Source organism: Struthio camelus, chromosome 6, assembly GCF_040807025.1.
Source record: "Struthio camelus isolate bStrCam1 chromosome 6, bStrCam1.hap1, whole genome shotgun sequence".
Taxonomy (NCBI): Eukaryota; Metazoa; Chordata; class Aves; order Struthioniformes; family Struthionidae; genus Struthio; species Struthio camelus.
Genome location: NC_090947.1, coordinates 27,605,499 through 27,617,912, shown reverse-complemented (window position 1 = coordinate 27,617,912; position 12,414 = coordinate 27,605,499). Strand labels below are relative to the sequence as shown.

Here is a 12,414-nt window from a genome sequence, read left to right as displayed (position 1 = left end):
GTGCGATCTCTTTCTACTGGCTACTTCTGCGTTCTTTGTTTCAGAACAGGGTGGTACACCAGAACCCCGGAGAGAGGAATTACCACATCTTTTATGCTCTGCTAGCTGGTGTGAGTGGGGAGCAGAAAGGTAACTTCATATTCTGGAAAATTGCTTTCTCTGTCCTCTTTCCAGCCCAGCAAGTGAAGTCTTGGCAGGCGTAAGTCAACTGGACCATGGATATTTCTGTTACGTTTCCTTGAAGGCCATGTGGTGAATTTGTGGAAAACACAGAAAGGGAAGATGGGGGGAAGAGGCAGAGAATGACAAAAAATAATGCATGCAAAAAGGCATTTCAGGCATTCTGAGCTGGAGGGAAAAGTCTGTGCAAAGCAAAGAGGGGATATAGAGAAAAAAGGTAATGAAACAGGCTTCTCCATAGCTCTTTTATAGTTTTTTCTCTATCCTTTTTGAAATGGCAGACCAGGCCTGCAGATAGTATCCGAGATGTGGGTGTGCCAAAGATATGTACATTGATATAATTCTGGTTTTGTGTTTTGTCCTCGTTCCTTCTCCTAGTAGTTTCTAATATTCATTTTTTTGACTGCTGCTGAGCATTGAGCAGATTTTTTCAGAGACCTCTCTATTGTGGCTCTCTGAACTCTCTCTCTCAAGTGGTGATATCTAATTTAGAGCTCATTACTGCGTATGTATACAGTTAAGACTATTTTTCTGTGCACTTCACAAGACTGAATTTTATCTTCTTTTTTTTTTTTGCTGAATCAATTCAATATTGAAAAATGCTTCTGTGACTCTGCAGTCACCTTAGGACTGGACTGTTCTGCATCACTTTGTGAACCATCTGCAAGCTCTGTCACCACCTATCCTCTTCCTCCCCTTCCCCGGGGCATTTCACTGTCTAGGACTGGCTACTGAGGGATATGAAATCTGTTCAGATGAACTCCCCCTAAGGTGGAGATACCCACTGTTTTGGGGAACCAAGATCCTAGAAGGAAAAGGCAGACTGCTAAATAAATTGCTGTCTGTCTCTCTCCCAACCTCCTCGTCCTCTGTTGCAGATAGCCTCTCCCTCTCTGAGCCAGAGAGCTATCACTACCTGAACCAGTCTGGCTGCGTGAACGATGAGAACCTGAACGATATAGAGATGTTCAGTAAGGTCATGGTGAGTCCTGCCCTAGCTTCTCCTGTTCTTTGGCACAGCCCCATGGGCTAAACATGTTGCAGGATCTAAATTTCACAAGTTGATTCTCATTGCTCTAAGCCAAACTCTGGCTGTGCAATGAGTGTGAAACTCGACTGTACATGTTTATGGTATAAGCAAGACTCGAAGAGTGTTTTTAACATACAGGAATACAAGAGTTTGGGAAGTAGTCAAGGATTAAGAATAATTTAGCATGATGGAGATTTGGGGAGCATGAACTTCGCCCCCACCTATGGTGGTAATTCCTGCCTGGGGGAGCCATCAATGGTGGCCTCGTTCAGGGAACCTCACAGTGATCATTAGAAGGGAGCAGTCTGGCCTGAGGTAGTGTTCTCCAGAAATGTTCTGGTAAAGCTGTATCACCTGTGCAAATGACATGTATTCTTAAATATCGCATGGATTTCTATAGACATGTGGCACTTTACCAGAGGTTACGGCCTTAGCAGGATGAATGTACAGTTCATATTTTGCTTGATAAATGGTGTACTACAGCCCTGAGGGTTTTAATAATGTAAGTAAAATGAGATTGATGAGGTGAGAGTCAGGTTAACTTAGGATTTCAATAGCTCCTGCTTATAAGATGTGAATTAAGGGAAGGAAGTGTCTCCTGCGTAGCAGTTTTCAATGGCAACATGGCATTTTACCTCAGCCGAGGAGAAGCCTGGAGGAAAGAAGGGAGCTAGAACCCTGGAGCGCCCCATTTGATATGACAAATGCATGAAAACTACGTTCTGGCTTTCAAAGTTGATTTATACCCCCAAGATGCACTAAAACAGAGGGAACACAATGGTCAGGCAGGCTTGTGCCACACTTGTGCGTTACCTGGTAACCTTCTAGCAGTTAGCACTGAAAGCCTGACTTTAAATCTTGCTGCGTATATCTTTACTGTTCTGAGCTAAAGTAAACCAAGGGTGTTATATGTATCTGACCTTTGGGGAAGACAATGAGGCAGAAGGTGGAAGCAGTCCAATGACATCCATAACCTGTATTGCCGGCTGTCAGGGATGATTGCTCCATACAGGCACAGACACGTTCCTCCTGCAAAGGACAGGCAGCAGCAGCAAAGTCCAACCTGAGGATAGGGCAATTACCCACCTGCTTTAGATGGGCATATTGCAAATGAAAGAAGAAAATGGGAGACAGTAAAGAGCATTGACAGATGCATAGCTGAGACAGGGGCTGTGCCTTCCCCGGTGTATCACTGACTCCTGGTGACTGCGGTTCTGGCTTTTACCTTTTATGTGGGCTGGGCATGAGTGTTGTGGTTGCACTGTACTGTGGCTGTACATACAACGAACTCTGGCTGTATGGTTTTGCGTAGACTGCCATGAAGGTGATGGACTTCAGCACTGAAGAGATCCGAGACATCTTCAAACTTCTTTCTGGCACACTTCATCTGGGAAACGTTGAATTTATGACAGCTGGAGGGGCCCAGATTACAACAAAAGCAGGTAAGTGAGACCTTAACAACTTGGTAGACCATGCAGAGCCCATAAGACCCCCAGCAAAGTTTACTCTGTTATCCTTTAGCCTTCTGATATCCCAGGCCGCAATGCCTTTGCCAGCAGATTCCCAGAGGTTTAACTCTGCAAAAGCATTGCCACAGGATGCCTGGTTCCAGATAGCCAGCATGGTTTAGCTGGGCTGTGGTCCTGTGTTTGGTTTGTTCTCCCGGATACTCTAGGTCTGAGTCCACAGATTAACGATTTCTCTGTGATTTACATTGAAAGAGCAGGAAGAAATAGGACACACAGGAGTTTTAGGTAAACGTAGTCCGTTAAAGACTTTCATATATCTTCCTCTGAAGCATCTGATAGTGTCCAATCTGAGCTGGTCTGGTAAAGTGATATATATTTACAGCTTCTGTCTGTTTAGAGATTCAGAAGTACTCCATGTCTAAAGTTAACAGCATCTCTTATTGACGACCCCCTTTTACAACCCTGTTATCATCTCATTGTGCCAGGTTTCCTGATGCCTGTGGTTCAGAGTAGTCAGTCAGCACAACTGAAATCTCTTTCGGTGACTGTATTAATCAGTGGTCTGCCAGCTCTCACATAGCCAGATACTTTTATTTAAAACAAAAATCTATATGAGAAAATAAAGTAGAAATGGCAAACAGTTAATTTACCTGCCAAAGTGTCTGGTAATACTTATCTTCCTTCTGTGGGTCTAGTACATCAAAGGTAGGCTCTGTTTGCTGTGTGTCTTGTCACTTGGTAGGTATCACCTATTATGTATTTTGCGTATTATACAGTTTGACTTTATAGTGATATTGAAATAATCCATAACATCAGGCATGTAGATTTTTGTACATGAAATAATTAAAAATGTAGTAGAGGTGTTTTGGAGCACTTGGGCCATGCACATTGCTCACCTGTGACTGGGAGTCTCTGTCCTTGTTAATACTCATCCTCTCCAACATTCTCCCTTTTCCTTTTTATAATATGCTTGTATACAATCATATATGTCTAATCTTAAACTGAATTGGAAGCTGTTGGAAGAAGAGGCCTTATGTGTTTATGGTGCATGGTTCTCATCCTGCTTGGGGTCTCGTAACCACTGCTGGAATATAAATAATAAGAATATGATATGGTAGTGTAGTCTAGTAGCTCATCTCATGAGCATATGTAGCTAATACTCTTGAGTGGGGTTCTATGTAATGTCAAACGAGTATGATATCTCTTTTGACAGAAGTTACCTTTTGTTCTTAGAAAGATTCTCCTGAAAGCATTTGCAAAATCCAGTTCACACCTTGTCTATGTGTTCCTCCTTTAAACTATCTTTTGGTTTAGTTTACAGAAGAATCTGACAAAAGGCTGAGGTTACTATTGCCCTGCTGAACAGTCTTGTCTTGCTGTTTTCTTACACTTCTGTACCTCTCTGTGTTGATTTCCTATCTCTTGTCTTTTACAAAAGCTCATCTAGCCCAGATAGCAGCTAGTTCAGCAAGTTTCTGCCAGTATGTGGGAAATGGAGTTCATATAGATTGATCAGATACGTCTTGCTAGCCTCCAGCAATGAGCAGTTTAGAGATTTCCTAAGCCAAAGATTGCACCTGGACCATTGTGTTATACCAGCCATCAGTACAAATACTATTTAAGTGTGAGAAATTGTGGTTGGATGAATGTGTTCTGATACAGTACCTCTCTGGGATCATCTGGATACATCCAAGCTTAGCTATGCCATGCTCAGATTGCAGTACCATGCCTTTAGCAAAACATATCTCTTTCAATAAATATTTTGCTGGTGCTGAACTTGAGAGAGTGTTTTGCTCTTCCTGTTGTCAGCGGAAAGGCTGACTTAGGCTGCAGCACGTAACAGGTGCCGACCCGGCCTTGAATTGGATGTGTTCGCTTACAGCTCTGGGCATGCTAAAGAGAATTAAAGTAAAGGGCAGTGCTCTTTCTGCCGGGGCTTTGACGCTTGTCTTAGAGGAGTCCCTGGGATTTCCACGCTGAGCTGCAGAGCATGGATCGCATGTGAACGATGAGGGTCCATGCAGGAGGAAAAGTCTGTCCTTCTCTCCTAGTGCTGAACATTGCCAGCGACCTCCTTGGCTTAGATGCCTTCCAGCTCTCCGAAGTACTGACTCAGAGGTCCATGATTCTGCGTGGGGAAGAGATCAGCTCCCCTCTCACCGTGGAGCAGGTAAGTGCCGGGCTGCTTCTGTGCAGCTATCTCTCTCCATCAGCGTGGGGCAGATGTGATTTCTGTCTGCCTTGTGAGTACAAGGGGCTGATGAAGAGAAAGCAATTCTTGTCAAAGCCAGAGCACCACAAACTGGGGAAACGGCAAGGACAACACTGAGCTTGAGCACCAACCAGGTGGAAGCACTGGGATCCCAGGCCATGACTGGGCTGGGTGTTGGTGCTTGGAGGTCCTGACTTCTGCTGGGCAGGGCAAACATAACGGCTGCAATGAAGAGGAGTGGACACTGCCCACGGGGAGGTCTGCCTCAGTCTTAGCCTGACTAATCTCTGGCTCAGTGCTGTGTTTGTCACGCTTCTGTAAGATACATAGTCAGTACTTGCATATAGCTTTTAAGACATGATATATTCCAAGTCAGTCATGGCAGCGATTTGCCTTAGGTATGGCTAATGATACAGTCTGCTGGCAGCTAGTACAGGGCTCTTCTACTGGTGGCCCACTGTAATGCTGATAGACAGCCCTACTTGTGCTACTTCACCAGCCACAGAGGAGACTCTCAAAGGAGCTGGCCTGATCGGATCTACTTGTCTTCTTGTGACAGAGTTGTGCCTGAGCCAGGCAGGTGGTGGCATTGCCTCGCGTCGCAACATAAGGCTTGAGCTCTGGGCATTGTGCATGTGTGACTGACACTAAAGCATTCCAAAATGTTACAGGCTAATGCAGCTGTGATACCCCGGTGTCATGTCAACTTCTGACTTAAAGTATCTTTCCCCCTTTAGGTACAGTTTTAATGTAAGAGCTGCTCTGCAATAGAGGCTGGTAGCACTTAGGTAATGCCATCTACTCCTGCTCTATGCCCTCTTCCAGGCTCCTGCTGTGCACTACTGCTTCTGCCACCTCTGCATCTCCGGGCCCTCTGTCTCCTGCCTTCTACCATCCACTGAAATTTAGGGTTTTCTCTTATACCTCCTCGGTGCTCAGCTGTGTCCTCAAGTCTTTTGCCCTCATTTGGTAGTTCATTTCCCACTGTTGCCTCTCCACAAAATCACAGAACGGTTGAGGTTGGAAGGAACCTCTGGAGATCATCTCGTCCAGCCCGCCCTGCTCAAGCAGGGTCATCTAGAGCACATTGCACAGGATTGTGTCCAGATGGCTTTTGAATTTCTCCGGGGAAGAAGACTCCACAACCTCTCTGTGCCAGGGCTCAGTCACCTTCACAGTAAAGAAGTTTCTACTCATGTTCAGACAGAACTTCCTGTGTTTCAGTTTGTGCCTGTTGCCTCTTGTCCTGTTGCTGGGCACCACTGAGAAGAGGCTGACCCCATCAGGGCCCATGGACTTGTGGGTGTCAAGTTTGCCTAGATGATCTCTAACCCAATCCTCCTTGACCAAGGGAGAGTCTTCCTTTCTCCAGACTTTCTCCCTGGTCTCCAGGGTCAGGGATTCCTGAGGGCTGGCCTTAGCAGTAAAGACTGAAGCAAAGAAGGCATTCAGTATCTCTGCCTTCTCTGTGTCCTCTGTCACCAGGGCCAGGGCCCCTGTCCCATTCAGTAGTGCGCCCACATTTTCCCTAGTCTTCCTTTTGTTAATGACGTATTTGAAGAAGCCCTTCTTGTTGTTCTTGACATCCTTTGCCAGATTTAATTCCAAATGGGCCTTGGCCTTCCTCATCGCATGCCTGCATACTCTGACAACGTTCCTATATTCGTTCCAAGTGGCCTGTCCTTGCTTCCACCTCCTGTATGCTTCCTGCTTATGTTTGAGTTTTGCCAGGAGTTCCTTGTTCATCTGTGCAAGTCTTGCTCCCTTTGCTCAACTTCTTGCTCATAGGGATGCACCGTTCTTGAGCCTGGAGGAAGTGATCCTTGAATATTAACCAGCTTTTTTGGACCCCTCTTCCTTCTAGGGCCCTATACCATGGGATTCTTCTGTTTATTAGGCTTTACAGGGCAGGAGGAGCTCACTTGCAGAGCGCAATGCATGATGCTGCTTTCAAATCATCTTCAGTCTCAAGGAACTGGTCATGCTCGTATCATGCACAGTAACTTTTGCGTGTGTGCGTGTACCAGAGACCTTATCAAATGTTTGTGGTAATTGCATGTGTGCATGATTTTAGTCTGCAGAACTCCCAAGTTATACTTTGTTTACTAGAAGATCAAAGCTTACACACAGTCACCAGAAAGCATCCAGCAGATGGTAGGTTGTTACGCCACAGCAGCATGTTTTTGTATCCGTGCAGCAGCAGAAGAGGACTAAACAAACTGATGCACAGTTCTCATCTGTTGATGGCCTATACTGCATGCTTGAGCCAGTCGTACTTAACTATTACATTTCTCTGTGGTTCATTGCAGTGTTGTGCCCACTAACTTTAAACTTATGGTGTCGCTGATCACTTGAGGGCACTCTTGGTGTTTTAGGTCCATGCATGGATAACTGTAGAAAATCTTCTGTCATTAATGAAGTGAAGACATTGGGAAAGAAGGGATAATATTACTAGATGGAATAAGCATCATGTCATAGCAAAATAAACATCTGTAATGGAAATCTTGGGTTGGCACAGCCTGCGGAAGATTATCAACCCAACCCCTACATTGATGGAGAAACCACTGTTTCTGGGCTCTCTCTGGCAGATGTCTGTCTAACCTTTCTTGAAATTTCCCATGGAAGGGATTCCATGGCCTCTTTAAGTATCCTGCTCTAGTGCCAGTGGCAGGAGACTCTGTAGCTGAAAGATTTTCCTCATATTTAAATTTCTTTTCCCATCCCAGCTGTTGACTTTAGAATAAGCTTCTGCTCATGTGAAGTATCCCATTCGGTGTTCTCTATTCTAAACTAAACAATCCAGTTTCCTCAGAGTTTTGTCATGAGTAATTTTCTAAACCTCTTCTTTTTCAGCTGTTCTCTCCAGTTTTCCATCTTTCGTGAAGTAGGGTGCCCATAATTGGACACAATATTCATGCTGAAGCCTCACCTGTGCTCATTACAGCAGAGTAGTAGCTTCTTTTCTTGCTGAGGATGCAAAATATTACATACTTGGTAATAAATTGTAAACTAAGCTTGTCTTTAAGAAATAGTGTCATTTTGCCATAGACTGTGATCTACTGTCATCGCCTGACCTTTCCCTGCAATGCTGCTGTTGTGATAATTATTTATCAGATTACAGTCTGTGCTACATATCCCCAAAATCCAATACCACAGTTTTTCTTCTCCCCTGACTCCCCTAAATAAGCCTTCCCTTGCTATAGCAGTGCACAGGGATGGTAACAAAGCATGCCAGAGACGTACCGTGCAGCTCAGAGCAACAGTGCACAGTTGGAGGACATAAAAGAGTCTCCTAAACAGAACTTTTCTTCATGGTATAGCTACTCCTGATGTTCCCACTTGTTAGAGCCCGTATTGACTACTCACAGCCCAGTGAGGCACAACACTAGGACAGCTAGAAAGAAAGCTGCTATGGCAAGTGGATGCTACTTCTGAGCTTTCATCACTGGCTGAACCCATTGCAGTAAATATTGGGCCTGTAAAGACTGTTCCTGCTTAAGCCCTGGAGTGCTGTGTCCACCTATTCCCACTTGCTGTGGGAACACGGTGAGAGAGCTGCCAGGAATTTCTCATTGTGTAACAGGCTCGTTGCCCGTCTGAGCTTTGACATTTCAGTGCGTTGAATGGATGAACTGGGCTGAAGGCGGGCAGGGCAGGGAGGATGAAAGGAGCCTTTGAGAATCTCATTTGAGCCATATTGTGGGGAAAGCAGCTTTGTTGCTTACAGCTGGATAGGGAGGTCCTGTTCCTGGAAAATGAGTCCAACTTACTGTGTAGCCATGCTGACTTGGCTAGCAGAGCATTTCTGCTCCCAGAGGGGTGGCCCTGAGGGCATCCTCATTCCTAAGTAATAAGACAGTCCATCTGATGGAGATAAGAAATACCCAGAAAAAGCATGTGCGCCTGTGCTTTAAAATGTTCCCTTCTCCAGCCTTGAGTTGCTGGAGAGGAGGTGCTAGGGTAAAGAGCAGTCTTATTGTCAATGGAGCTGATTTTTGTGAAGGTTTCACGTGAGATAAAGCAATCTGAAATGAATTTTTAGGATGCAACTTAATAGGGCCTGGCTATGGAGTGTGCATAGGGGTAGCTCTCTTCCTGGGAGAGGAGGAGAGAAACGGTGAGATTGGATAGAAAGCAGGAACTTGCAAGCTGGGCCTCATGAGCTAGCTGAGGGATCTGGGAGGGTTTGGAGGTAATTGGGCTGTGCCATAGCAAAGGACAACAGGAGAAGCAGCGTTATTCAGGTTTGCAAAACTGGAGAAGATGAAGGTGCATTTAGATCTCTTGTCATTGTTGCCCAGGCCTAGTGAAGGAATTACCTTGATGTCAGGGGTGTGACAGAGTAAACAGCAACCTGTAGTGGATCTGGATGCTGGGGCTTATTTAAGAAACGATGAGATTGAAGCTTTTATCCAATTTGATTGTTTCACACCCTCACTCACCCCCCACAGTGTTACATTCACTCAACTTCCTTTCCCAGCAGGGAGGTCGCTGCTGGTCCAGGAAGGTCAGGTAGAAAGTCATGTTGGTTCACGCTGTGCAGCTCCTTGCAATTACCAAACTGGGCATTTCAGACATTCACCCACACACCCACATACATCCAATTATCTGCCACCTGTAACTGTTCACGATTTAAGCTATCTTTTTTTTTAACCTGTAATGCTTGGTTTTGATCACTGCATGGGATGTAGGGTCAGCTCCAGAATTCTCTCTCAACCCCTGGCTTCCTGTGAGATGATGCTGTTTGCCTGAATGTTTTGGAGAGGCTAATTATCTCCTGGTGACAGAGGACCCTCCTAGATCCTGCCCTGCCAGTTTTTGAAAAACTGAGCTAACGCCCATCTTGACTGCTCTTCCAGAAGTACTGAGCTGAGATAACCTTGTCTGTGACTCCAAATGTTGGCTCAGGTGATGCAAATGACTACTACAGGCTGTTAGTCATGCCGTATTTTGCCACCTCCCCTCTGCAGCCCCTGCTCCAAAAGATGTCAGTGGTTTTGCTACTTCCTGTAGCCTCTCAAGTTCAGTTTCCCAAAGGTTAGACCTGGTACATTTGTGCATGGCTGGGCTATTTGCAAGTTTGAATGTTGACTGTGCATAACCATTGTGGGAGGCGGAGGCCTTTAAGGAGGAATGGTGGGACCTGAAGTCCTGCAGACATTCTTGGTGCCCCCTTTCTCCCTCTTCTCCCTGTAACTCTTTTTTTCCTCTCTGCACATTTATAGGCATCGGACTCCAGGGACTCCCTTTCTATGGCGCTGTATTCCCAGTGTTTCTCATGGCTCATTAGCAAGATTAATACGAAGATCAAAGGCAAGGAAAACTTTAAGTCTGTGGGCATCCTGGATATCTTTGGCTTCGAGAACTTTCAGGTCAGGATTTTGTCTTTTGCAGGGTGGGTTGGTTTTGGAGAGGTCAGTAGATGTAGGAAGGAAGTTTGGTAGGTTTGTATCCTATGTAGGTTTGCATAGGGTATTCTGGGAGGACTTCTGCACTGTAACTTCACTTTAGGAGCAGTAAGATATATTCAGCTGTCCTTTTCTGGTGCCTGCATTCATGCAGGCTGATGATCAAGGTCCACTTTGTGACACGCCCTAAGCAGATATGTTGTGATAGGTGATACTGAATTTTTGACTTGTGTGCAAATTAAATGTCTGACTTCTACGTGCACATTGTTCGGTTACATCTGTTTCACCTTGTGCTGAGAAGCCTGTGTGTACTGCCTCTGATGGTAACTGATGAGGGATGTATGCTGAGCAGCTATTTTGCAACTGCTCAGATATTTCAGAGGAAGAGGAAATCTAGTGACCTAACGTTTAGGGAATGACATTTCTTTTTTCCTAAGAAGAGATACGTGACTATCTTTAGCATCCTTCACTAGCAGTTAGGCCTACTGCATTAACCTATCATGAACACCAAAGCTGTTCTCCTGGTGGGCCTCGCCGTATTGTCTGTCTCAGGTCCATCTGCTGCCCCTTGTCTCTCTGCTCTCTGGCTTTATTCCAGACGTGGTACCTTCCCCCTTGCTATTGTCAGGAGGTTCTTCTAGGGACCGAGGACAAGAATATTGTTCTATAATCTTTGTTTCTTCTTACAGGTGAATCGTTTTGAGCAGTTTAACATTAACTATGCAAATGAGAAGCTCCAGGAATATTTCAACAAGCATATCTTCTCCTTGGAGCAGCTGGAGTACAACAGGTGACAAACAGAGAGAGCCCCTCTGGCTTCCGTGGGTGGCAGAATGGAGAACAACATTCCTTTTTTGTGCTGTCCAGTCCCTACTGCTACAGCTGGAAAGGCAGCTGGGCTTTCGTGCTACTCTGACTCTCTTAAGCCCTGCCCATGTGTTATTTGCCAGCACAGGTCATTTGTCTCCAAGCAAAAGTTGTCTTCCCTGTAGCATTTTTAACCCTCTGCTATCATGAAATGGTTACTCAGGTTAATCCAAGTCCAGTCTCAAAAGAAGTTGGCTTAAACGGTGAATTTTGCCTGACTTCCAGTCTGAGCAGCAAACCCTCCCTAATGCCTGAAATACAAACCAAAGTCAGCTGAAACGTGGCTTGTGTTTCCTAAAGAGTTGTGACCCTTAACAAACTAGGTTCACGTTTCAAATCTGTAAAGCCTCACCGACTATGCTGTCCAAACACACACTGCTTATCTTGTTCCTGCTTCATCCCCTTTCACCAAGTGCATTATTCACAGAACAAGGCCCAACCTCTTCTGTCACTCGCTAAAGACAAGAGTGTAAGAACAGCTCAGCAAGGTCAGACAAAAGCACTGTCCTTTCTCCAACAGCAGCCAAAAGCGGGTGCCCAGCAGAGAGTATGAGAACAAGGCGAACACGTACGATACTTCTTCCTAGCGTTCTCCCAATTTCCTACCACTTTCAGCTTATGGAGTGCCTTAGTTGGCTGTGGTCTCATGTAACCCTCCATAGTATCTTCTTCCATGAACTTTCCTAGCCTCTCCAAAAACCCATATAAATTTTCAATGTCCACAAATGCTATGGCAAGGAGCCCTAAGCTCATGGAAAAAAATGCATGCAGACCCACCTTCTTTTGTTGTTCTGATCGCGGCTATTAGCTTCGTGTAATGACTCCTAGTTCTTGTGTTGAAAGAGAGAACAAACTATTAAACTCCATCCATTCTGCCTGTGTGGCTGCTGATGTTATCAACCTCTACTATACCTTACCTCTCGCCTCCGCAAAGTGTAGTTTTGCAAAATAAAAACAAAACAAACCTTGACAATTTTGAAATTTCTAAAATCTTGAAAACTCCAAATTCCCTTCTTTCTCTCAGCTGAGTAGGATCGTGGGCTTTGACCCAGTAGAAAACACGGTCACTTACCTTATTACTGACTTCAGTGATGATTTACTTAATGTAATGGTATTGTTATGTAGGTGGATTCTTGATGTGAAAAAGGAAAACCCCTAAAAGTGTAGGACATATAGATACCTGACAACTTTCTCTGTCCTAGAAATTCTTATATTGTGAAAATGGCTCTTTTCCTCAGCAAAAAGAGT

General features: G+C 45.0%; 1 protein-coding gene across 3 annotated transcripts in view; it reads left to right on the top strand.

Annotated features, from left to right (window-relative positions):
* LOC104144965 (unconventional myosin-X-like) overlaps positions 1 to 12,414 on the top strand; it is a 99,718-nt gene that overhangs the window by 31,377 nt on the left and 55,927 nt on the right. For 2 of the 3 annotated variants that reach the window (XM_068948807.1, XM_068948808.1), the window contains exons 8-13: positions 45 to 129; positions 1,059 to 1,162; positions 2,523 to 2,652; positions 4,731 to 4,849; positions 10,117 to 10,263; positions 10,989 to 11,089. In XM_068948807.1, the coding sequence (XP_068804908.1) occupies positions 45 to 129; positions 1,059 to 1,162; positions 2,523 to 2,652; positions 4,731 to 4,849; positions 10,117 to 10,263; positions 10,989 to 11,089 (686 nt within the window). The remainder of the gene's footprint in view (positions 1 to 44; positions 130 to 1,058; positions 1,163 to 2,522; positions 2,653 to 4,730; positions 4,850 to 10,116; positions 10,264 to 10,988; positions 11,090 to 12,414) is intronic. The other variant, XM_068948809.1, reaches the window with a different exon arrangement.